The sequence below is a fragment of the Schistocerca piceifrons genome, chromosome 6, assembly GCF_021461385.2.
Source record: "Schistocerca piceifrons isolate TAMUIC-IGC-003096 chromosome 6, iqSchPice1.1, whole genome shotgun sequence".
Classification (NCBI taxonomy): domain Eukaryota; kingdom Metazoa; phylum Arthropoda; class Insecta; order Orthoptera; family Acrididae; genus Schistocerca; species Schistocerca piceifrons.
This window is the reverse complement of record NC_060143.1, coordinates 571250972-571277358: the sequence shown is the minus strand read 5'-3', so window position 1 is coordinate 571277358 and position 26387 is coordinate 571250972. Positions and strand designations below refer to the sequence as shown.

At 45.9% G+C, this 26387-nt stretch overlaps 1 protein-coding gene across 1 annotated transcript in view; it reads right to left on the bottom strand.

Moving 5' to 3' along the window:
- LOC124802439 (protein FAM151A) overlaps nucleotides 1-26387 on the bottom strand; it is a 360086-nt gene that overhangs the window by 197500 nt on the left and 136199 nt on the right. Inside the window, exon 2 of the mRNA XM_047263223.1 lies at nucleotides 1433-1591. Within this exon, the coding sequence (XP_047119179.1) occupies nucleotides 1433-1591 (159 nt within the window). The remainder of the gene's footprint in view (nucleotides 1-1432; nucleotides 1592-26387) is intronic.

The following is a 26387-nucleotide window of genomic DNA, read 5'->3' as shown; positions in this document are numbered from 1 at the left end:
TGAACAGAGTATTGCCTTCTCATTCATATGAGAACATTCGCCAACATGGCGTGTAGCATGAGTTTCACTGATAACATGTTGCCTGTTCCCGAAGAATAGGCATGTAGGTAGGAGTACGTAATAAAAAAATTATCTGCTAATCGACATTATTTTACGTTGCAATAACCAGAAGAGGCAGACCGCAATGCACTGCCGAGCAGGGATCGTCGAGCATTGCGGAGTTTCGGTGTAGACAGTCGCATGAAATAAAGCCTGAGTTTCAAAGTGCTACCAGAAATGAAGCTAGCACAACGGCTGTACGGAGAATTTCTGTAGTCACTGATAGGAGATGCATGAGGTGATGTAAGGAGCGACGCTGGTTCAAATGGCTCTGAGCACTATGGGACTTAACTTCTGTGGTCATGAGTCCCCTAGAACTTAGAACTACTTAAACCTAACTAACCTAATGACATCACACACATCCATGCCCGAGGCAGGATTCGAACCTGCGACCGTAGCTGTCACGCGGTTCGAGACTGAAGCGCCTCGAACCGTTCGGCCACACCGGCCGGCCAGGAGCGACACCAGTGCACACTGGGTGACCTGGAAAGAGTCATTTGGAGCGATGAATCACTCTGTAACCCGTGGCAATCCGATGTAATTGTTTTGGCTTGGCGAACACCCTGAGAAAGTTGCCTGTTCTCATGTGTTGTGCAAACAGTGAAGTACGGACGAGTTGGTGTTAACGATACTGGAATGCAACTCGCGGTTTTTCAGTGGTTCTCGTACAGATCTTAAGAAGACGGTAAATGCGGAAGCATACGGACACATTTCACAAAATCGCGTGCTTCGTACAGTCGACGAAAAGTGCGGAGACGATGGGTGTAGCTGCGTGGCAGAGCGCCCTGTCACAGCACTATCTGCGAGGCGTTGGTTTGTGGACGATAAAATTCCTGAAATGGACTGACCTGCCGATCGTCCCGACCTGAATACAATGGAATATTTTGCGATGACTTTCAACGTCGACATCGCACCAGACCACGGCGTCCGACAACAGTTCTTCTTTGTCTTCCGCTCCTGAAGAAGGGTGGGTTGCCGTTCCTCCGCAGACATTCACACTCTTTACTGAAAGTGATCCCAGCCAAGTTGAAGTGGTCATAAAGGGTAGGCACGCCTGATATTACTGCCACACACTAATAGGAGTCCAGATGCATCAGATCACACAGCGTATTTAATCCACCCAAAAATACTTTTAAACTTAATGAATAACATTATCTAATTTTTGCCTCTATGCTGCCACTGGATCACACAAAAAATTGTGATGGAAATTGTAGGAATACGTAATAAAAAATTTATCTGCTAAACACAGAATAACGGAAAGTGGCCTAATCTCTGTAGAGCGGCACAGCTGTGAATTGAGAACCAGTGCGGCCGGTTGCCTCGGCGTACTCACCGTTGAGGGCTTTGGTCAGCGCCTGCCGGCTGTTGACCCGGTGGGCCCACGTCACTTTGGTGCGGTCATCCGCGATGCCCTCGAAGTACTTGATGATCTCCTCAAACTGTGGACCCTGCTTCATCTCCTGCGCCATCGTCACGATGGTTGAACCACCGCCTGAAACCACACAACGAAAGCCATCTGTCAGCGACAAAAGTCTATACAAGTACCCGTGCGAGCAAATGCTCGCATCGCTCGATTTTCTGCGTCACTAATTTTGTTTTAAGGAGCACGTTGTTTAGCCAAGACTGCATATTTGCTGAGGATGGTTTTATCATCAACCGATACCTGTAGTCTTCGCTGACGGTAGTTTTATTTACTTCACTATTCCCCAATTTCGACAACAGAGTTATTTCCAAGTGGAAGTTCTGTAGTGTTCTATGAATACTACCCAAACGGTAACCGAACACCAAGTTATCATATAACTTGCATTCATCGCATTGTTCCTACCAAGTCGACTTGAAAATAACTTTGCGGCCGAATGTGAACTATGTGGTTATAAACAAACAGTATATTCGACAAATAAATCATCTTGGTGACTCGTTGGGTAAGTGCCAAGGTGCCTCTTCAGCTGGCTGCGGTAAGTCAGTTCAGAGGGCGCCTGGAGGAACACTGACGTATACAAACAAATCTTCGGACTGAGGACCATCGTACTTTCTGGATGAAATAATGTAGTCTTCCAAACAATTTCTAATACAGGTAGGTTACAAGCTGTGATTAAATACATATAAAGCGGAGACGAGTTGAGGCTAATATTGTAACATAAATGACATGCTGAAAGTTCAGCGGTCGTTTGTTAAAATACGTTTTATAACACCTACCAGCCACGAATACAATTCATGACAAATTTTTAAAACATAATTTATAACATGTTCATTTAGTTTCTGCAGTTGGTTGAGTTATAATTTCGCTACTGTCGATGATCCATTGATGACAGTGTCATCTCTTTCAACCTATATGTAACGCCTAATGTAAACGACCTGCATCTTCATTTTGTTTCCTCCCTATATGCTATCAGATCTTGTTCAAACAAGAGTTGTTAATGTCAGATCATACTGTCAAACGTCACAGTTCTAATAGCGACCCACACTCTCTAAACATTCGTGATCGAAGTGGCAAACGCACGCGTCACGGTAGTAAGTACTTCCGTGGCATATTTTGCGCTACATGGAATAAGCCATGCTACCGACAATAACTGGGTAATTTTTATCGTAAGTACATAGACCATACATTTATCATTTCACTTTTAACTTGAGTTTTTCCTCCATTTTCACCTCTATTTCACATATTTTCCTCCATTTTCATCTCTATTTCACATCTACGTATATCAATTCAAAACTGACGTCACTCCAGAACATCATAGTGCTGTTAACAGTCGACAACTCACCACGAAATACAATGAAGCAATGACGCAGAAAGTTCCAAGCCGGTAATGGCAGTGGGTTAAAGCAATAAAATGTTGTAAAATTTCGGTAACTGATTAGTGGTTGGTATCCGTTACGAAACCTGGTTACGCAAATAGAAATCTGTGACTATAAGCTACTGTTGAATATAACGCCAGTAATTTCTTCGATCACATAGCGTCACAGTACTTATCGGACGGAACAGCGAGCAGACACAACACGCTATGCCTTAGTAGACGATGGATACTGGATTATACCTGTGATAAGGCTGTCCCTAATCTACACAGACTTCGGTTGAAAAGCAATACACAATCGTCTGTGACGTGCCCTCATGGGCGCTTACCACTGTTTACAGTTCATACGTGGTTGTCAGAAGACGGAGCATTACTCGTCACAAAACTTTTTAGACATGTAATTTATGTGTGCAGTACTGTCCGTTAATAAAAAACCATTTTAACAAATCAATCCACTTTTGGTTTATTGTTTCATAGACATTAAAAGCGTTTCCAAACCACCATTACTAAGTAAAAAGTACATCCTTCAGGAAATTTGTGGTGATGAACGAGGGTTAGAATGGGAATATTTGAATAAATAAAATGCGGAAATAAGAGAATGTGGTCTTTCATTACCAATATTCACTTTTCCACATAATCACCAGCCAATTGGATACATTTCTGCCAACGATAAACAAGTTTTCTGAAGCCGTAACGGAAAAAGTCGACACTCTGTTTCCGCAACCACAGTTCTCTCAACGTCTTCATCAGAAGCATAATGATGTCTCCGCTTATCGTCTTTCATTATCGGGAACAGATGGTATTCAGACGTTGCTAACTAAATCTGAACTGTATGAAGGATGCCGTACGGTGGTGAGATTCAGTCTCTGAAGTTCTGCTGTGGTGGAACGTGAAGTGTGTGGTTTGGCATTGCCATGCTGCAGAAAAACATTTCCTCTTTCCTTTGGGACCTTTGTTAGCCGTCGTTTCAGAGGTCGCAGCCGTGTGATGTAACGTTCTGAATTTATTGTTGTTACATGATCAAGGAAATCAACATGGATAACACCATACATACGGGGTTCCATACTTCACACTGTAACAACAGAACACTGTGGCAATGATTTTTCCAGCTGAGGGCTGCGTCTTGAATGTCTTTTTTCTGGGAGCGAGTCTTTGTGTCGATATTCCATAGACTGAAGTTTCGTCTCCGGGTCTTAATGGTGTACCCAAGTTTCGTCTCCTGTCACAACTGAATGGAGAAAGGCGTCACCTTCATTCTCGTAACGCTAGAGGAGTCCCTGGCAAATTTCAAGTCTGTGCGCTTTTATTTCAGGAGTCAGCAGCCGGCGTACCAATCGTGCACAGATCCTCCGATAGCCAGGCAAAGCAATAATGTGACACACACGTTCTTCTGAAATGCCGATTGTGCTTGCAGTTTCTCTCTGAGTGATACGGCGATCGTCCTGAATCAATCTGTCAACACTTTGCTTGTGAAACGCGGTGGTTGCTGTCACAGAACGTCCAACTCTTTGTTTTTCACGCAGGTCAGATGTTCCCGTCTCAACATCTTTAAACTTACTCGCCCAACGACGCACAGTACTCAAATCACCATAAACTGCTTTCATTCTATGATGAATCTCCTTTGGGGTGACACCTTCTGCTGTCAAGAATTCAGCGACTGCGCGTTGCTTAAATCGCATTGAGCGACCGTCTGTGCGGGGTTCGATACTTTACACTGTAACATCACAACCGTTCAATGCTAAGACTTCCCGACAAATGGAGCTGTAGAAGAGAGGTTATGGAACAAGCCAGTACCTGCCGCAAACCAATGTTGCAAACTGTTGAAGAGTTAAGAAGGTGGAGGCATTACTTTTCAGTTAACCGTCGTATAGTAAGATACGATACTACGTGGGTCAGGGCATAGGGGAAATGTTGTGATAGCTGTGTAGTCCAAAGATTGGTTTTATGCAACTATCACATTAGCCTGGGCTTTTGCTTCAATTCTGTGTTTATCACTCACGCTCCCTCCCTCCACTACCAAATTAACTACGCCATGGTGCCTCAGTATGTATTCTGTCAACCTATTCCTTTTATTAATCAGGTTGTGGTATAAATTTCCTACCTCCACTATTCGATTCAGTGTCGCTACGTTAGTCTCTCAGTCTACCTACAAAATCTTCATGAGTCTTTTGCACCGCCACATTTCAGAAGTTTATATTGTCTGACTGTTAACTGCATATATTTCACTTACATTTAAGGTTTCATTCCAAATCAATACTTTTAGGAAAGACTTTGCAACACTTCCATATGTATTAGGGTCAAAGGTATATTTGCTATTGCCAATCTGTTATGTCCACTTTACTACCCAACCACCATATTATTGCATGTCGCCTCTCGTGTCCTATATCGGAAACACGCAGCGACGTGGTGAGTAAGGAAAACCAATCGCACTGCGAATGATTTCAAGACAATTGTGCGTATAATGACAAGTGTTTCAGCGTGTACTCGAAGCAGTGCTTGTATTGGAATGACATGAGATCGGTTTCTGTTATTCAAACAGAACCTGGCAAGTGGACACCTCAAGAAATCGAAACGGCCATCAGTTGACCGGAAGGAAGGTACGGTATCACGTCGCTAACATGTCAATTGCTGCCGATTGATCATGAGGTTTCTATCTCACCGGCTGTTTATGATTTTTTTTCCCAACATGTTATACGTCCATCGTGTGTGTGTGTGTGTGTGTGTGTGTGTGTGTGTGTGTGTGTGAGAGAGAGAGAGAGAGAGAGAGAATTTTTGCTCCTTTTATTAAAAAGGAGAGTGACGAAAAGGGAAAGAGGGGGTGCGGCTGACGAAGGCACACAGGCCGGGCGAAAGTTCAACACAGGCATGGATGGAGTGGCCGGTCTGGGTAATTAAAATGGCGGCCCTCCTCCAAACAAAGAGTTATCAGAGTTTCTGTGCGCATGCGGCACAGCCCGCCAGGGTTCGCAGGCGAGCGGCCTCGACTGCGGCGGCTGCCACGAAATTGCTTTTACAGGAAATTGCAATCCCCGCTTTAACGTGGTCGCGCATGCAACACGGCAACTTGCGACCGGCGGGCAGACAGATAGAGAAGCACAGAAAAACAGACAGACTGGCTACAGTCGCACCTGGCGTAAGGAGGCACGGCAATACTGTATGTAGCACTCTCTGAACCTGAGTCAAATCTGGAGAGAACAGCGCGCAAACATCCCGAAATGGAGGTGTGCGGGTCAATTACTTGCTCGTTCTAGCTTTGTTACAGCGACAGCGGCTGTGCTGGCGGTTGTTAAGCGTCCCGTTTTGTATGTGCTTGGGCGACGGAAAGCATATGCAGTATTTTTGTTAGCACCGTCTACAGTTAGCATCGAGAGATGAAGTTATGAAAACTGGTACTGTGTTGAATTATTTTAGCACGTTTGCAATAATTTCTATTTTATTACGTCACATGTCTCAATGAGCTAAGGCACCCAGCAGCTACAATTAAAGGGAAGGTCGATATACCTGGTAGGAAGCTCAGAAAGCAGCTGTACGTCACATAAATAGTTCACCCCTGAACATCCCTAATTAAACTTTCTCTATTTAACACGTGATAATACGGAAACTAATTACCGCACGAGAACCAAACTTGGTAGCACTAATGTCAAGGACATGGGAAAGAGAAACAATGCAGAATGAATTCAATTGAAACACTTTTAACGTGCTGCTACGGTACATCATACCACTACATACCGGTACCATTTCTGCTACAAAAGGGGCTCAATACGTCGCCCATCAGTGTCCAGAAGAGTCTCAAAGCGCAGGACTGCATTCCGCACAGCACAACGAAGCATGTCCGTAGGTATGCTGGCTACCTCTCTTCATATACTGCCGTTCAGTCAGCACATGTATCAATGTTCCACTGGTAAACCCCGTCCTGCAGGCAGCCCCATAACCAGAAATCACAGGGAGTGTGATGAGGTGATCGTGCCGGCCAAGAATTTGGAAAAGGTCGGCTGATAATTCCAGCCTTTCGAAATGTGTTTCGGAGAAGCAGGTGAACCCATCTCGCATGAAAACTATTGGGTTCAATGCGTCTCTCTCCTGCAGGGCGCGTATGACGTGCTGGCGAAGCACATCGCAGTAACGCTGCACGCCTTTGGTCCTTGAGCGCCAAACTTTTCAAAAAAGAATGGGCCAATGATGAACGTAGCCGTGAAGCCACACCATACGGTGACACGTTCACTACACAGAGGAACTTCATGTACTGGGGGTGAAGGTCTCCACAGTCGGCAACTCTGTGTGTTCACCTCACCCGCCAGAAGAGAAGAATTAGCTTCATCTGTCTATAGGATGGTCCAGGGCCAGCCCTCGCCAACTTCAGTCCTTGCGAGAAAGTGGAGAGGGGAGTCAATACGTGGTTGAACGTCCTGTGGTGCAAGCTGCTGTAGGATGTGGATCCTGTACGGATACCATTTGAGAATGGTTCGAAGCACAGTGGACCATGGGATGTTCAACTGTCGTGACGCAGCACGCGCACTTCCTGTCGGGAACTGCGCGCAGCGTTGTCTGCCGTAGCAACAGCGATTTCATCAGCCACCTGTGGTGTAGCCGGTCTTCGGCCTCTTCCTGGAGCGACGTCCACTTCTCCAGTTAATTAGAACTTCTCCATCATGCTCCGCACAGCAGGCGGAGAAAGGCACCCTCCGGTAATCCTTTCAGCCTGCAATATTCCTGAAGTGCAGCTGCAGATTTGATGATAGAGCCTCACCAATAATGCCCTGCTCCTTTTGTCCAAGCTCTTATTGACACGTCAACAAGTGCTGTGCGACTGGTCAGGTGTGTGAGTCTAAGAATAACGATGACTGATGACGGCACCTGGTGCCCATAGTTGGAACTGGACGGTGGCGCTGTGGCGCATGAAAATCATGCACCCAGTACTTTGGACAGTAATGCTACCAAGTTTGGTAATCGTGCCGTAACTAGTTTCCGTTTTATAACGTGTTAAATAGGGAAATTAAGTTTAATTATAACCACCCGGTATAAGCAGAAATACGGCTCCTGTAAAACAGCACAGTGTCTAAACAATATCAGTGGTGCCTCAAGAAGGCATGAGGACCGACAAGAAGAGCCGAACAGGACATTCTTCAAGTGATTCTAGTTATCGTTACCTGGATTCAGGATTAGGCCAGAGTTAAAGGCAGATCAGTGCAAGTGAATACTGAAATATTGCCACGCACCGTCTTCACACCACGGTTAAGGACGAAAGGAACTTTCGCACGATGTCTCACAACCAAGCAACGTAGCTCGATGAAAGCTGGCCTATGCACAGTAAGAACTGCTATCGTGTAGTATTCCATTCCTCCACCAGGGCGGCTGATAACTGCTGGATGGTCGTTGGTGGATGTGTACGTGCTGCAGCACGTCTTCCCAAAGCATCCTGCACGTTCTCGATAGGATGTAAGTCGGGGGAACGGCCAGGCCAGCCTATTCGTCGAATATCCTATCGACCCAAGGGCTCCTCCACCTGCCTAGTTAGGTGCGGCCGCGCAGTGTCATCCATAAAAATGAAGTACTACGGACCATGGGACGAAAATGCAGAACTCATCAGATGAATTCGCAATGCGAATAATGACTGCCATCAGCTGTAGAATGGAAAGACTGCAGTGGAAATTTGTGCCGGTCCGGGACTCACGGCCAAACGCAAACTTCCATGTGTCGTCAACCATGCGTCTACGATCTGTACTCGCACATCCATTATGTGTATTCTCACATAGATCAGACCGGGCGTGCGACTTTCAAGCACAGCGTCTGACCTATAGGGGAATACACACAATGGATGTGCGAGTACAGATCGTAGGCGCATGGTTGACGACACATGGAAGTTTGGGCCTAGCTGTGAGGCGTGCACGAATAGCCAAACGGCAATGCTACCGCTCGTGATAAGGGGGAAATCCGGGTTCGAGTCCCGGTCCGGCACAAATTTTCACTGTCGTCATTCTGTTCTCCAGCTGATCGTAGTCATTATTCGAAATTGCGAATTCATCTGATGTGTATCGTAACGGCTGTGGCCGCCGCAGTGCACTGTCCTCAGTATAACACAGCCACTGCAATATCTTATCGTATATACAGAAGGTTGGAAGTGCCCAAATGGGGCGGCGTGTGATCAGAGATGGCACAGTACCTCTGTTTCACGAAAATCTGCTGAAATCACCTTCTTCTCCATTCCAGGAATGTCCGAAGTAGCTAACTGTGTTTTGTTATACAACACAGACATTATTTTGAAACATTACTGCACGTCTCAGTAATTCAGCTGGTTTGCACACAAGTCGTTTGCAGTGAGGCATACACCCCCACAAAACTTCACAGACTGTAGCAAACATTGGCATGTGGTACGTCAAATGTTATGTTGTAAGCCTGTGAGCGTTTTTTCGTATCTTTCTTTGTCAGGAGAATAAATGTGTTTCGGTACTGATCTCTTATATTATTTTCCACAATTTCTAGGGTGATAAAACCTTTTTTTTAAATAAAAATTTCACTCTGACAATCCTAGGGTCGTCTGAAAACAAGGATGTAGTCAGGTCTCTAGGTCACATCTCCCACATTTCATCGGATTTCAAAATACGTCAGATTTAAAAAAATGTTGGCAAAGAGAGTGCGTCATTTATCACAAAAGCAGTTTTTTACTTTTTATTGTTCAAATGTATGCAAAATAAATTTTAACCATGGAAGGGTTAAGACCCATGTCCCACCTTTTGCAATATCCTGAGGCGTGAACGGAGATCTGGACTGAGGAGGGGAGCGTGCCGGGGCAGTACGTGCACTTGTGCAAAACCACCGTGCAGGGCTGGTCTAGCGGTTAGCGCATCCGCCTAGTGAGCAGGAGATTCTGGTTTGAATCCCTACTTTGGCGCAAATTTTCATTCGTATCTTCAGTCTGCATATGTACATCACAGAAGTTTGACTTGAAAAGTTCTCTAGGACCATACAGTTTGACTGGGTTTGTTCACATACCGATCAGAAGAATTTGTTTGGTGCACAAAGTTCGGTCAAGTAATTTGTGATGTGCTGTTGTGTCAAAATCATTATGATGCCTTCGATAGTACTTATTAGGAGTTTTACAGATCTGATAGTTCACCTACCGCGATAAACACAGCCATGCTTCACCAAGAAAAAGTCTAGGTTGCTACTCTGAAAGTAACGCGCGTGCCAGAAAAACCGAAAGACCGTGGGATCGAATCCCGGCCGTATGACGGTATACATCAGTCCTTTAGGCTAGCCTACACCTCTCAATGATGTTAAGGTTTTCTAGGAACGACATGCGGTTCGCAATCAGCGTTAAATTGCAGGTCGACTTTTCCCGGTACAATTACTGAGGTAGGTTAGGAAGACGCAAGTCACCGATGTGGCATTAGGCTCTTTAACAACACGGAACTATCATTAACATGAAGAAGTGCATTTCGGAATCAGCCTCTCCACCATGAAGAGATTGCAACAGGCTGCTGAAATACTGACGTCGAGCAACAGTGTCTAGATCGGTTAGTTGACACACTAGCGTAACTTCGTTAGGTGTCAGTTTGGGCGTCTACTTAGCTCTGTGGGCGAATGTTAGCGCCGCACCAGTCTGAGGTTTTTCTCGGACTTCCTCCTAAGGCTGTTCCCAGCTCGTCTAGTTCGCTACGCCATTGGGCAGAGTCCCAGCACCGAGCGAGGTGGCGCAGTGGTTAGCACACTGGACTCGCATTCGGAAGGACGACGGTTCAATCCCGTCTCCAGCCATCCTGATTTAGGTTTTCCGTGATTTCCCTAAATCGTTTCAGGCAAATGCCGGGATGGTTCCTTTGAAAGGGCACGGCCGATTTCCTTCCCAATCCTTCCCTAACCCGAGCTTGCGCTCTGTCCCTAATGACCTCGTTGTCGACGGGACGTTAAACACTAACCACCACCACCACCACCACCACCACCACCACCACCACCACCAGAGTCCCAGCAACGGGCCTGAGCGGATGCGCCGATCGGAGCCTGCCTGCCCTTTACACTATCGATAAAAACCCGCCCAGCCGACAGCAGCGGCTCCTGTCGAGGATTGACTGCCAGTCACACGCACTGTGCATGTAGGAACAGCGAGTGTGCTGTCTGTGTGTGGGAGGGGGAAGGCGCGAGATATATCTGAGCTTGAGCGAGCGCAGATTGTGATGGCTCTGGGGCTCGGCACGAGCATTTCGAAAACTGCGCGACTTGTCGGGCGTTCGAGAAGTGTTGTGGTGAGTGCCTTCAACACGGGGCGAAACCAAAGTTAAACCACGTCCAGACGTCGTGGGGCTGGGCGCTACCCGTCATTACAGGTGTCGGACGTCGTATACTGGGAAGGCTGGCAAAACAGGACAGGCGGTGGACTGTGGCGGAACCAACATCAGACTTTAATGCTGGACAGAGTACGAGTGTGTCTGAACGCACAGTGTACCGAACACTCCTAACGGTGGGCCTCTGCAGCTGACGACCTGTGCATGTGCCAATGTTAACACCACGACTTCGGCAACTGCGAGCGATATGGGCACGTGGACGTCGGCGCTGGCCGTTGGCGCTGTGGCAAAGCGTGGCGTGGTCTGATGAATCCCGACACCTTCTTCATCATACTGATGGGAGGGCGCGGATCCGTTGTCTTCCGTGGGAACAGATCCTTGGCACCTGTACTGCGGGACCGAGACAAGCTGCCCGGGGCTACATTACGCTCTAAGAAAAATTCACACGGGCATCCATGGGTCAAATGGAGGTTGTGCAAGGCACCATGACGCCCGAGGAGTATCGTACACTGGTTTCAGACCAGGTACACCCCTTCAGGATGATCATGTTTCCCGACGGTAGTGGCATTTTTCAACAAGATAATGCTCCATGTCACAAGGCCAGGAATGTGGTCGAGTGGTCCGAGGAACGCAGCGGCGAGTTCCAATTGAGGAGCTGGGCTCCCAACTCGCCAGATCTGAACCCGACCGAAAACATCAGGGATGTGACTGAATGTGGCGCCAGAGCTGATAGCTCCCCTCCCCGGAATTTAAGGGAATTAGGAAACTCGTGTCTGCAGATGTCGTGGCAACTCGCTCCGGCGACCTGCCAAGGCCTCGCTGCTTCCACGCCACGGCGCGTCGCCGCTGTTTCCGTGCCAAAGGTGGACGCACCTGGTATTACGTAGGTGGTCATAATTATCTGGCTGATCAGTGTACTGAGCTTCCCGTGGACTGCCGGTGCAGCACTTGCGTCGCGCATGGAACACCTTGTGTAAGACAAGTTGTGATAACTTCCTGTATAAGGAACCGTCTAGCAGCAACTCTGTGCAAGTTCACGAAGCATCTCCGTAATACTCGCATGCTGTAACCCGTACCTGGTGCGGATGCCAAACACTAGAGCAATACTCAATAATAGGTCTACGTTCACACTGCCGGCCGGGCCGAGCCGGGCTGACGCGTACCGGCTCGGCTCGTGCCTAGCCAGCTTAGGCCGACGAGTAGTGCATTCACATTGCGCGCCGCGCCGAGCCGGGACGGCGAAATGGGGGAAAATCCACTTCTCCGATTTTCATGTTTTAAAAATTCTTAGCGGTATATAAGACTTCGCCACATCGTTTTATGAACTTATTTTTTCCTTAAAAGCGTTACTTACGTCGTGAAAAAAGAAAAAGTCTACTTTTCGTTTCGCGTGATTTCTTAGTTTCGTAACGCTTCCCAACCGATTTTGGAGAAAGTATGCTGCTAAAGAATCTGATTTTTGTACACGTGGTAGTGCAACATCTTAGCTTCGTATTGAATCATTTATCTTTCCATATTTCTTAACAGTCATTGTGAAATGATGCTATTTGCCAACGTTGTGCACTTGATTTACAAATCTTGTAGTGAAAAAGTTATGTAGCGGTTAGCTTACTGTTAGATCCGTTTTAGACCATACGTTGTTGGGAATGAAATGTAGCTAAAAGTACCAAAAAGTTTTTGAAATGATAGTGATACTGATATCTGTCTCTGGTCTCAAGTAATGCGAGCTATTCAGTGGCGTCAGTGCCGCGTCTGCAAGCCACGGAGTTCGCGCGGTTACGGCTTGGTTTAGTGTAGTCATATAATGCAGGACAGAAAAAAACTAATTACTAGTGATCAGCGCAGACCTAGTGCCGGTCCCTCTTATTATTTTAATGGTTTCATTCTCTAGATAAATCTAAATGTATAAGAATTTTTCCCTCGGCTACTGGACAATTCATCTGATATGCTTTTATAATTGGCCACACGTTGCATCACAAAAGACAAACAATTATTTGTCATCAACATCCTACAATTAGTATGATGTACATTTCGTATTTCGAACTAAAAGATAACTGAAGCGCAATTCTGTAGTCTCGTTGTCTACTTTGACAGAAAAAAATAATGGAGAGTTAATGAAACTACTGTAGATCGGCACAGATGTGCGTTTCATTGTTCTTCATTGTTTTTTTTTTTCTTCCTTGGCGGGCTGCGCTGCACTGTCAAGGTAATCCCCACTCTTTGGCTAAATGGCTGGCGGGAGGCCAAATAAATAAATTTAAAAAGATCTCCACCCTTCGACAGCTGACAAGCAAGTCAGTAGAAAACGCAGCTGCAGTCAACAGTTGCTCGCCTTTAGCTAGTCTGTGCTGTCGTGTAGAACAATGTCTTCACTCTTTTATTGGTATTATTTTGACTCTGCAGTAACTCGTCGAGTTTTGGAGTACAGAAGAACTAGGAGGTTATGGATTCATCCTATGAATAGCGACACACATTTAGGAGAGTTTTTTTCTTTATATGAAGAACTTAAAAACTATCCTGAAAAATTTTATTCAAATTACAGAATGAATCATAATACATTTCAGTATGTGCTGCAGAACATTCAAGACAAAATTTCTAAACAGAACACAAATTTTCGCAGAAGTATAACAGCAGAAGAAAAATTGTGTATAACGATAAGGTAAGATTCGTTAGTACACACTTTTTGGTTTGCAGTAGAACTTTGTACAGCATTCGCTACCTCCAGTTAATTGTAGTCATGCTTTTGTATTTTAAATTTCACAAACGCTAACCTCTGAGGGGAAGAGAGTTTATGGGACTCCTGAGAATCATTAGGAAGTAATTAGCTTCGTCATTTTGGGTAATGTCTTGCTGTGCCTTCAACGAAGAATCGCAGAAATACTCCTTCAGAATTTTCCAACTTTTTTCTTCTTTTTTCTTCATGATGCAGCGCTTGGCAGTGGTGATGGTTCATCATGTGGAGCCACTGATGACCTCACAGAATTCTTTTCATTACCTTGTAAGATAGACAGATTGATAGGCGAAGAGTTTTGAGATAATGCCCTTTGACTCAGTGGTTCTATCTCCACTGATAAGGAACTGCCACAGCATGACTTTACAATGCATTATCATCTGGTTCAAATGGCTCTGAGCACTATGGGACTCAACTGCTGAGGTCATTAGTCCCCTAGAACTTAGAACTAGTTAAACCTAACTAACCTAAGGACATCACAAACATCCATGCCCGAGGCAGGATTCGAACCTGTGACCGTAGCGGTCTTGCAGTTCCAGACTGCAGCGCCTTTAACCGCACGGCCACTTCGGCCGGCATTATCATCTGGTAGGGACACATTTCCGTCCCTCAGTGACACTCATATCTGTCTCCGTTTACAAGTAAATGCGAACTATTCAGTGGCGGCAATGCCGCGATTGCTGGCAAGCTATTGTTGTAAATGCATGTAAATACGGTAGATTAAATAAATGAAATAAAAGTAATTTCGCATGTATCATCATAATAAACGTAATTTTTCCTCACTGATTGTGAAATGTGAGGTAACATCTTAAAATAAGAGACGTGTGCAGTCACACTTGTGATGAAAGCAGAAGGGACACGTGTGATGCGTGTACTGCAGACGCTGTAGTGCTGCTCCACAGGCTCGCGCCTGCGGTCGGCTCGCGCCGGCAATATTAAACACTCGGGATGTCGCCGGCTCGGCTCCGGGAGGCTCACGCCGTGTCGGCGCGGCCCGGCCGCCAGTCTGAACACCGCAATTCAAAACCATGTGTTTGATGTCGAAGCGGGCGGCGGCCCGGCCAGGCTCGGCTCGGCTCGGCCCGGCCGGCAGTGTGAACGCAGCCTAATGGTTCAAATGGTTCAAATGGCTCTGAGCACTATGGGACTTAACTACTGAGGTCATCAGTCCCCTAGAACTTAGAACTACTTAAACCTAACTAACCTAAGGACATCACACACATCCATGCCCGAGGCAGGATTCGAACCTGCGACCATAGCGGTCACGCGGTTCCAAACTGACGCGCTTCGAACCGCACGGCCACACCGGCCGGCGAGCGTCTAATATACGGTCTCCTTTATAGATGAGCTACCCTTTCCTGGTACCCTCCAATAAATCAGAGTCCACCTTTGGCCTTCCCTACTGCCGGCCTTACGTGCTCGTTCCATTTCGGTCTGCTTTGCAACGTCACATCTAGATATTTAACGGACGTTACTGTGTCAATCACCACACTACAAGTGCAGTATTCGAACATTACGGATTTCTTTCTCCCACCTGTCTGCATTATCTTGTATTTTTCTATATTTAGAGCCAGCTGCCATTGATCACAGGAACCAAACATTTTGTCCAAGTCATCTTCTATCCTCTACACTCACTGAAGGAGGGCACTTTCCCCTACACCACAGAGTCATCAGCAAACAGATACAAATTGTTGCTCACCCTGGCCATCAGCTCATTTATGTATTTTGGTATATACAGAACAAGAGTGGTCCTATCACACTTCCCTGAGGTGCCCTAGAATATACCCTCGAGTCTAATGAACACTCGCCGTAGAGGACAACGTACTGGTTCTGTTACACAAGAAGTCTTCGCGCCACTGACATATCTGGGAACCTAATCCGTATGCCCCGATCTTCGTTAACAATCTGCGGTGCAGCACTGTGTCAAACGCTTTCCGGAAATCTGAGGATAAGGCTCCGTCCACTGTCTGAAGGCCATCAAGTGGAAAAAGGACAAGCCGAGTTCCGCACGAGCGACGCTTTCGAAATCCGTTCCTGTCGTAGTGCGGGTGTGTCTATAAATGATGACAAGCTCTTCACTTCGCATTTCGTTGGTGACCGAATCATTTTTGCAGAAGATGAGAATGACAAACTACACGGCTAGAAAGTCGCAAAGACAGTATTGGAAATGCGGTTTAACCATTAATTTATAGGAAACAGAATATTTTGTTGTTGGATGAGTAATTCAAGACCTGATCTTAGATTCTGGGGTAGTAACGTCTGTACACTTTTATAAATTTTTGGAGACTTTATAAACAAAGCCGGATTTGTAAAAGCGAAATTCGGAACAGTATTGCCCAAGGTAGGAAAACAACAAAACAATTAAATGAAGTACTATGAGGCACACATATAAGGTCAGAAATAAAGAGAAGTATTTTAAAACTGCTGTGGAAATGATAGTGGCGTATGGAGCACGAACTTGGAAAATGACTGAAAGAAATAAGAGGAACTTCCTGTCGATACGGCTGGGATTTTGGAGGTGTTGCCGTACTTGACGCTACAGAATGAAATTAAAACTGAAAACATAGTAATAGAATGAACGTGGGCGACACTGTAATGGATACAGTCGCTGCAAAACGACTGAGATGCTGTGGGCATGTAGGCCGTTGTGGTAAGGGTGAATGGACTCCAACTAACAGAAGAAAAAGGAGGAACGCAGAAAACATTGGTACAATGGGTTACAAAAGCTATTTCAGAGAGGAATTTGCAGACGGGACATAATAAAGATAGGAGACTTTGGAAGGTAAGTTGCGGGAAACAACTATAATGTTGTGCTAAATCGCAATTTGAAAACAAAGATAGTTATCGGTTCTGTAATGACGTGACAGTGTCCCCCGAACGATGGAAACAATGTCCGAAACATGGAGAGCAAGATATCTAATGAAGTTATTTTCCCATAAGATCTAAGTTTCCTAATTGATCTCTGATAATGGTATCACAAACAAGTAGCGCTTCCTGTTTAGTATCCGAAAGTGATCAAGGACCAAGACTCAAATTCTAATTTTTCCGTTCAGTGGAAATACGCATGCAACCAAATTCTGAGCACTACATGCGCAGTACTCCCAACCAACGTAGCGGTCTCAGCAAACAAAGGCTGATTGCCCACCGCCCCACTTCACTCGGTGAGAGAAGTCGAACGGCTATTGTCTGCCACTAGAGACGCACGGCCACACAAGGGTACGTTTCTGCGGAAACCTGTTTGTCGGAACGAGCGATTGGCTGCCGCATGGCTGGAGACATAGGCGAAGCAGTGCGGGAAACCACAGCAGTAGCCTGTGGCAGCATCGATCGTGGCCACATCGAATTACCTGCTCGTTAAGGGCTCTTGTCAGTTATAAGTGGACTAAATTTCGTGTCGTTATGTACCTACCCAGCGCGGGACACTGATGTGTCGACCAATCACTGATTCATGGACCACAGCTAGAAACGGGAGGGGTTGGGGGAGGTGAGTGTGGTTCGCACACCGACTAACGAGGATATTTCCGGCACTCCGATACGTGTGTTTCGGTTTCGAAACCGATTCCATCACAGTCTCTGATGCAAACTGCGAAACAGCAAACTGACAAACTCGGTAACGTGGATCGTATGGGAATGAACGGAACAAGCCGCCTCATACAGTAACGACACAAGAGCTTCTGCTTCCGGACAAAATGAAAAAAGCACGTTTACTACTGCTTATTACTTATTTATACATACTACCTGATATTGACGGAAAGCGAGGCAATCATGGAGGATTAATGGTATTGCATTACTACGTAACATGACAAAATACAGAAACATCGAAAACACAATTAAATCTCCGCTGGGCGTTTGATACTAATTATGCCAGACTAAGGTGACAAATTGCAACAAATAAGGAAAAAGCACTGTCAAATACCAGAAAAAAACGTGCAAATGCTACAAAAGAATGTCAAAGAAGACATACGCGCTATATAATAATATTCCCCATAGTGAAGTTGAGGAGTGCTTCGGTTATGATCTGTAAAAACTATTCCTAAACTGAATTTGCTTTCTGTTATTGTGTGAACGTGCTTTCATTTATAAACGTAGTGTTCCGCGGCCATTGTCACATGCTTTCATTTATAAACGTAGTGTTCCGCGGCCATTCTCACATTCAATACTTTAGAGCCCACGTATATGGACAATTTCTTTTTTTTTTTTTTGTTTTGGTTCATACAGCCACCTCCGAAATATGAAAGCAAAGAACTTGCAGCAGGTGAGATTTGTTTAATCGTATCGAGGATGATGAAGTGCTCACAGGTCTTAATCTACGCATATTTTACTGATTTTTTGTTTTGTTTTTCGCTTCGAATGGTGGTTCCTTTGATATCCCTGAATGTTTCCTCTGAGACTCCCCGTACACATGATTTCTAGCCTTTAATACTTGAGTACTGTGTAAACCTCTAACGTAAGATTATACATCTTAATGAGTAGATTATGGTAAAGTTCCAAGTTTTTAATCTCTGCCGATAATTATCTGAAATGCTGAAAATCAAATTTTTGAGGAGGCCGTTAGATAGGCAATCTGCAACTGAGTCTTTACATTATTTGTAGTCGTATACGCAGAGACACAATGTAACTTGGACACACTGAATATTTCGTATATAATTCTAGATGCCGTCATAAAGTTTACCGCAAATGATGGCACGCAAAGGGGAAAATATTTTGCTGCAGTGGTAGCACCTGTATCTGTTGTAAGTGACACGACGCACAAGCAACAACTGTGTTGTTAGCTAATGGGACGTGATACATTTTGAATGTCAGTCAAAACCTCTTGAAAATAAGAATTCAGTGATGCGTTGTTTTTAGAGATTCTCATTGAGATTATTACAACAGCAGACAGGCAGCGTCGTAAATACAGGCGCCAAGGCAGGGGAGGCAGCGAGATTCTCTCTCTTCTTCACCTCCTCTGAGTAGACCTGCTGAGCGATGTCAGCCACGCTACAGCTCACGCAAAACAGAGAAGTTACAAGGGTAAAGGTACGGATAGATTTTTTTGTGATGTCCCCAACACTAACCATCCGCACATCCACAGTTAACCGGCGTTGTGATTTCATCGGTCTACCTTGTTTGCTGTTCGGACTCATTTCACATTGATTTTCTGACTATGTATTTTCCGTTTAATTTATGTCGTCAACCTATGCTGAGTATACTTTTAGGTCCTTTCTTCTTTTGTCCTTCCGGTGTATAGCCATTCTGGTTTGGCAACCATGATGACGTTTCGGCAGTTAATGGACGTTTCTGTAGTTAATGCTACACCGATTGTTTTGCCACTATACATACATGGTCTGTGCCACATTGCTAAAGCAGGCAGTCCTAACACAGCTGATTGTACATTTTTCCTGGTGCTGAGGAGCACGGGCTGGTTTTAAGTGCTAACTCACTAACTTCAACCATTCTCAAATATTTATTACTACTGATATTCAGGCCCTTCAGGCCGAGTGGCAACGGCACTACCCCTTTTTGGTTATTAATTTTATCTTGTTAGCTTGTTTCATTAAAAAAACCTTTGGTATATGAATTTGTCTTTTGGTCTTTACTGCTCCTTTGGACGAAGTAAATTAACTGTTGGTTTTGCATTCTTGTAGCATTATCAAAACAGCATTAGTGGTTACATTTGATTGGCCCTTCTGGCCGAATGATTAAAGTCATTCCTTTCAGTAACTTATTGTCGTGGTCAATAATTAATCAAAAGTGTTGGGTCCTTCAGACCGTGATTATCTCCTTATGTTGTTGAATCTTAAGGTTGTCATTTTGACATTAAAGTCGTGAATGTTCAGCGGCCCTTCAGGCCTGGAGTTTAAAATTTTTTATTGTGTTTTGTATATATGTACCAGTGAGCAAGTGTTTTTTAATGTTTAATAAAATTAAATTGTGTTTGGAACTGTAACCTCATTTGGGTCTACGTTTTCACTCCCTGCAGTCTTTGAGCTCTGCTTACCTTACGTTTCGGTTAAGTTTTCCCATACCACGACGTTATCAACAAGAACAGTGTCGCTGATTAACGCAGTTTCCACGCGATTCCGTGGAATTTGGTGTACACTCCAGCCTGCCACAGAGACCATCATTTTCTGTGCTGGTCCTTCCTCCGAGTGACCTACGGAACCGCTCCATCTACAGATTGGACAAGACAATGAGGACAAGGCGATGTCGCAGAAAGTGTCTTCCGATTAGCTAAAAAATTACTGCACTTCTCGTATTCGTGTCACAGGAAGTGTCGATGCAACTGAATCGAATATTAAAATCACGAAGGATACTTATAGTTGTGGCTGGCGCGCTGCCCCGCGATCTACAAGGAAATGAACAGAGAGACAGAACAGTGTGTTTAATGCGATTCGTTAGAAGGAAGCCGCTGCCTGCAGCGTGTTTGAGAATTCCTTACTCTTCGTTGCGTTGAAGGACGCAACGTGACTGCAAATATCTCTCTCATTATGACCGAGACAAACAGCGACATTTCTTTCCCTGCTCCTGTTCTAAGTGCCTCCTTGGCTTTCTTCACACACTTTAGAAGCACTGATGAAAAAAACTACGTGCAATAGGGTTTCCACTAGAGAACAATACACTGTAGGACAAAATACACTTCTGATATGTTGGACCATCACCCGCATCAGACGTATAAAATGTATTAAATAATGTACTCATATACCGATAAGACGGCGGGGGGTGGGGGGTGGGGGTGGGGGGGAGAAATCAGTGAGATCCATGGGAAGATAGTACGCCATGGTAACAAGACTCGCGACAGTACAAGAACACGAAAGATGCCAGGGAAGATCACAACAGTGCCATATGTCGTTTCATGGGCCTATAAAATCCACTAACTTTTGGTAATAAATGTAAAACATACGAACTTAGGAAGGAATACTAGTCTTTCCCAACAACGTCCACAAATACAATATTCTAGCTATTCCGGGTACAGTGAACACACATTACGATCCTTCCTTGAACACCCTCAGTTATTTAGCAACCTCTTAACACAACAGCATTTCGCTGAAATGTTACATGAGTTGCAGGCATTTAGAAAACGGGCAACGTAGGCACACGACTCCATGAAACCAGACTAATAGAACATTCCCTATTCCCTTGCCAAAGGTAGCTCCTTTTCGTAAAAGATAAGAGAGTGTTTTGTACCACAACTGCTAAACAGCACCTAGTTCTAGCCGGCCAGAGTGGCCGAGCGGTTCTAGGCGCTACAGTCTGGAACCGCGCGACCGCTACAGTCGCAGGTTCGAATCCTGCCTCGGGCATGGATATGTGTGATGTGCTTAGGTTAATTAGGTTTATGTAGTTCAAAGTTCTAGGGGACTGATGACCACAGCAGTTAAGTCCCATAGTGCTCAGAGCCATTTGAACCCAGCACCTAGTTCTGGGCGAAATATTAAAAAACTAACAAATTAATTACACGGTAATTACCTGTTATCAGATGGGGAAGGAATCAGAAACAGATAATATACAATGAAATCAATCAGTTCTTAATGACACAGCTATTGAGTTTACTGATAGAAACAACGAAAGCTAAAGACATTTTTCACAGGAAATAAAACTTCATTATGCTGATAGAGCAAGTGTTTAGTACAGAGCAGAAAAAATGGTGGCATTCATCTTATTCTGAGGAGTAAGGTCTGCCTAAACAGTAATACAATCCACAATGTGTGCTGCTGAGCTGCTGAGCCCCGACACCACAAAATTAGTATGCGGTCTCACTTGAGTGCAGTGCAGCTGTTAAAGGATTACTGGAGGAGAACAGATGTGACTTGCGACAACTTGCAGTGAACAACTTTACCATACCCATTCTCAACATTAGTTCACTGAAGAGCCAAAGAAACTGGTACACCTGGCTGATATCGTGCAGGGCCCCCGCGAACATGCAGAAGTGCTGCAACACGACGTGGCATGGACTCCACTAATGTCTGAAGTAGTGCTGGAGGGAACTGACACCATGACTCCTACAGGGTTGGCCATAAATCCTTATGAGTACGAGTGGGTGGAGATCTCTTCTGAACAGCACGTTGCAAGGCATCCCAGATATCCTCAATAATCCTCATGTCTGGGGAGTTTGGTGGGCAGCGGAAGTGTTTCTGGAGCGACTCTGTAGAAATTCTGGTCGCGTGGGGTGTCGCATTGTCCTGCTGGAATTGCCCAAGTCCGTCGGAATAGTCCGCAGCTTGTGGTCGTGCGGTAGCGCTAGCGCTTCCCACGCCCGGGTTCCCGGGTTCGATTCCCGGCGGGGTCAGGGATTTTCTCTGCCTCGTGATGACTGGGTGTTGTGTGCTGTCCTTCGGTTAGTTAGGTTTAAGTAGTTCTAAGTTCTAGGGGACTGATGACCATAGATGTTAAGTCCCATAGTGCTCAGAGCCATTTAGCCGTCGGAATAGACAATGGGCATGAATGAAGGCAGGTGATCAGACAGGATGCTTAGGTGCGTGTCACCTGTCAGAGTCGTATGTAGACGTTTCAGGACTCCCATATCACTCCAACTGCATACGCCCCACACCATTACAAAAAAATGATTCAAATGGCTCTGAGCACTTTGGCACAACATCTGAGGTCATCAGTCCCCTAGAGCTTAGAACTACTTAAACCTAACTAACCTAAGGACATCACACACATCCATGCCCAAGGCGGGATTCGAACCTGCGACCGTAGTGGTCGCGCGGTTCCAGACTGTAGCGCCTAGAACCGCTCGGCCACATTGGCGGCCCACACCATTACAGAACCTCCAGCAGCTGAACAATCCCCTGCTAACATGCAGGGTCCATGGATTCATGTGGTTGTCTCCATATCCGTACACGTCCGTCCGCTCGACATAATTTGAAACGAGACTCGTCCGATCAGCCAACATCTTTCCAGTCATCAACAGTCCAATGTCGGTGATGACGGGCCCAGACGAGGCGTAAATCTTTGTGTCGTGCAGTCATCAAGGGAACACGAGTGGGTCTTCCGCTCCGAAAGCCCATACTGATGATGTTTCGTTGAATGGTTTGTATGCTGCCACTTGTTGATGGTCCAGCATTGAAATGTACAGCAATTTGTGGGAGGACTACGCTTCTATCACGTTGAGCGATTCTCTTCAGTCGTCGTTGGTCCCGTTCTCACAGGATTTTTTTCCGGCCGCAGCGATGTTGGAGATTTGATGTTTTACCGGTACACTCCTGAAATGGTCGTACGGACAAATCCCCCCTTCATCGCTGCCTCGGAGATGCTGTGTCCCACCGCCCTAGCGCCGACTATAACGCCACGTTCAGACTCATTTATGACAAAAACCTGCCATTGTAGCAGCAGTAACCGATCTAACAACTGCGCCAGACACTTGTTGTCTTATATATTCGTTGCCGACCGCAGCCTTCTATTCTCCCTCTTTACATTTCTCTGTATTTGAATACGCATGTCTGTATCAGTTTCTTTGGCGCTTCAGTGTTTCAGAACGCTTAAGAATGTACTTGGCCTAGCTGTAGCTATCCCGCTTGTGTTTATGAAGCTCACTCTGAAAGATACAAGTCAGCCCCTTAACAGAGCACGTTGACGGCTCTGGAGCGCTGTACGAGTACACCGTGTAGGACTGGAAGAGTGCCGTAACGCCGCCAAGTGACTCTCCACCGCTGATGAGCTTCGTGACAGTGAAGTGCTGTAGTGTGGCGCTTATCAGAGCGGGGTCGACTTGGGGACGTGACACAATGGCAGAAAGGAACAAAATGTTCAAATGTGTGTGAAATCTTATGGGACTTAACTGCTACGGTCAACAGTCCCGAAGCTTACACACTACTTAACCTAAATCATCCTATGGACGAACACACACACCCATGCCCGAGGGAGGACTCCAACCCATACCGGGACCAGCCCCACAGTCCATGACTGCAACGCCACAGAGCGCTCGGCTAATCACGCGCGGCTGGGTGCCATCTACAGGGACTTTATTGACAATACCCTGAAAGACCCTCCAGAAAATGTGTCCCTGCAAGTAAAAAGAAACATACTGTTTACGCGTGATGGAGCCCAACCACTTTTCAGTCTCAGTGTCCGAGGTGCACTGACTCTCGTACGATGACACATGGTTAAGTAGAGGAGAACCAGATCCATGGACGGCACGTTGGTCCGACTTCAGTCACTTGAATTATTATGTTAGGGGCACCTTATAAATTTGCTCTACGCAGCAGACAATCCAGATACAGAAACTCTTCACTGACGTATCATCGGAGTCTGCTCAACTATTCGAAACTCTCAGGGCGTATTTGAAAGTGTGCGACTGTCAGTGCGCGATTAGCCGAGTGGTCCAAGGCGCGGCAGAAAGGAGCAATCGTGTTTGGACATACCCAATAACCTGTTGCTGTATCGAGACGATGTTTCCGCCCTGCCTACAAAATATGGTGTATCACTCGCAATTGTGTAACTCGGTGTTTGTTACAGAGAGGGACCAGAGGCGAATGTCACGTTCTGTCACTTAAAATCGGTTTCCAAGTCGCCAGTAATTATTGTTGATACTGAATGCAGATCGAACTCAACCCGTCCCCGTGTGAAGTGGGCTCGAGTGCAAGAGACATCTGGAGTAGGGTACTCGCAAAAGGGCGTTGCTCACAGCGAGGCTTCCAGTGGGCCAAAGCGCACAGAAAAGCAAGTGTAGGCGTGGTAGTGTGGTCCGGTGAGTCGCCATTTTGACTCATTTCAATGCGTCCACTGCACGGACGACCAAATGGAGAATTTAATGTACAGAGTGCAGAGTGGTTCTGTGGTGTTCCAGGTGTGTTTTTCGTACCATGATTTAGGCCTGCTTACTCAGGTTATTGTGAACACGAACCAAGATGTTTATTTGAGTATTCTCGATGGGCAGGTCTTATCCTTTGTTCTAAATCTTCATGGTGAGCGTGCTTTGGACAGTCCCAGCATCCGAGATGGCGATAGCTGTGTTTTCAAAGCTGCACGCATACGCTCCTCATCTTCCGAACCCTTGAGCACCCTATCACACATTGGCTGGCCCACAAAATTACCCAATCTTCATATTGTACAAAATGTTTGAGTGTATGTCGAATAGCGGGCGAAACGTAGCAATCAGTATCCCCACAATCTGGTATCTCTACCGGATCTGTCATCAACGAGTGTCTTCAGCTGGATATGGCGTACCAGCAGAATCTTGTGCACTGACTTCCTCGCCGAATTTAGGTGATAATCAGGGTTGACAGCTGTGTTACATGATGAGATCGTGATGCCTCCCGGGGTCAGTAATTGCTGGTGCGATGTGCTTAATTTGCAAATAACATCACGTTGACTTTGTGGTTGGATGTCAGACGGAGCTTCATATGCTTGATATAATAAAAAAAAACTGCAGCACGGTCAATGAGTGTTCACTGGCATCAAGGGCTGCCGTGTTTGTGATTCATTTGTCACGGCCATCGGCCATCGGATGGCGTTTAGGAGGCCTGTCTGCACGCTCTCTTTTGACTCTGCAGGCTAAATTTGGATGTGAGCAATGTCTGCAACATTCATTCTAGGGTACAAATATGTTCAATCGTCGAGCACGTACTTCTGTTGAACAGCTTAAGCCATTTGACCACGGACGCAAAGTGGGCCTGCAAGAATCTGGATAGACGTATCGAAAGATAGCTGCGGATGTTGAGCATAGTATATCGGTGGTGTGTCGCTCCTTTCAACAGTGGCCTGTGGAACAGCTCCATACCTATAAACCGTGTTCTGGACGTCCGCACAGTAAAGACGCCCGTCAAGATCAGCACATTGTGTTAGCATTGGTGGCCAACCGAACATCATCCGGGGACATGTTCCACCTGACTTGTCACGAAGGATCATCGGGAACCGTCTGCTGGCGTCAGAACTAAGACCACATGTGCATCTGACCAGGGTACCACCGGTAAAAAGACACAACCTAGCAAGGCTACTCTGCCTCGTGAAAACACTCGGCTAGAGAGTGGAATGCCGCTCCGTTGTCTGCAGCGATAGAGAATACGTTCTCTCAGTATGCAAGTGATGGACGGACTCGTGCATGGCACAGGCCTGATGACATGGCTAATCCAGACTGCATTCACCCCCGACACACAGACTCCATCCCGGGCTTCATGGTGTGGGGAACCCACATTTGGTCTTCCTGCAGGATAAAGTAACCAATGTCCGCAACATTCCACGGGCTGTTATCGCTGTGCTACCACCATTTCTTCGACAGGTAAGTGATGTGCTTTTTCTGCAGGACAAAACAATTCCATATGCGGCTGATGCAACGCAGCATGCTCTTCGTTGTGCACAACAACTGCCCAGGCCAGCAAGATCACCAGATCTCTCCGCAATTCAATACGTCTGGGCCATGATGAAGCGAAAACTTGTTCGTTCTTCAGGGCTTGTAAGGGCCTCTGCCAAACTGCAGCAAAAAAGTGCAAGACGTTCGAGGCAATTTATCGCAAGATGCCATCCGCACCTTTATGATCCTTTGCTTGGGAGAATACACGCCTC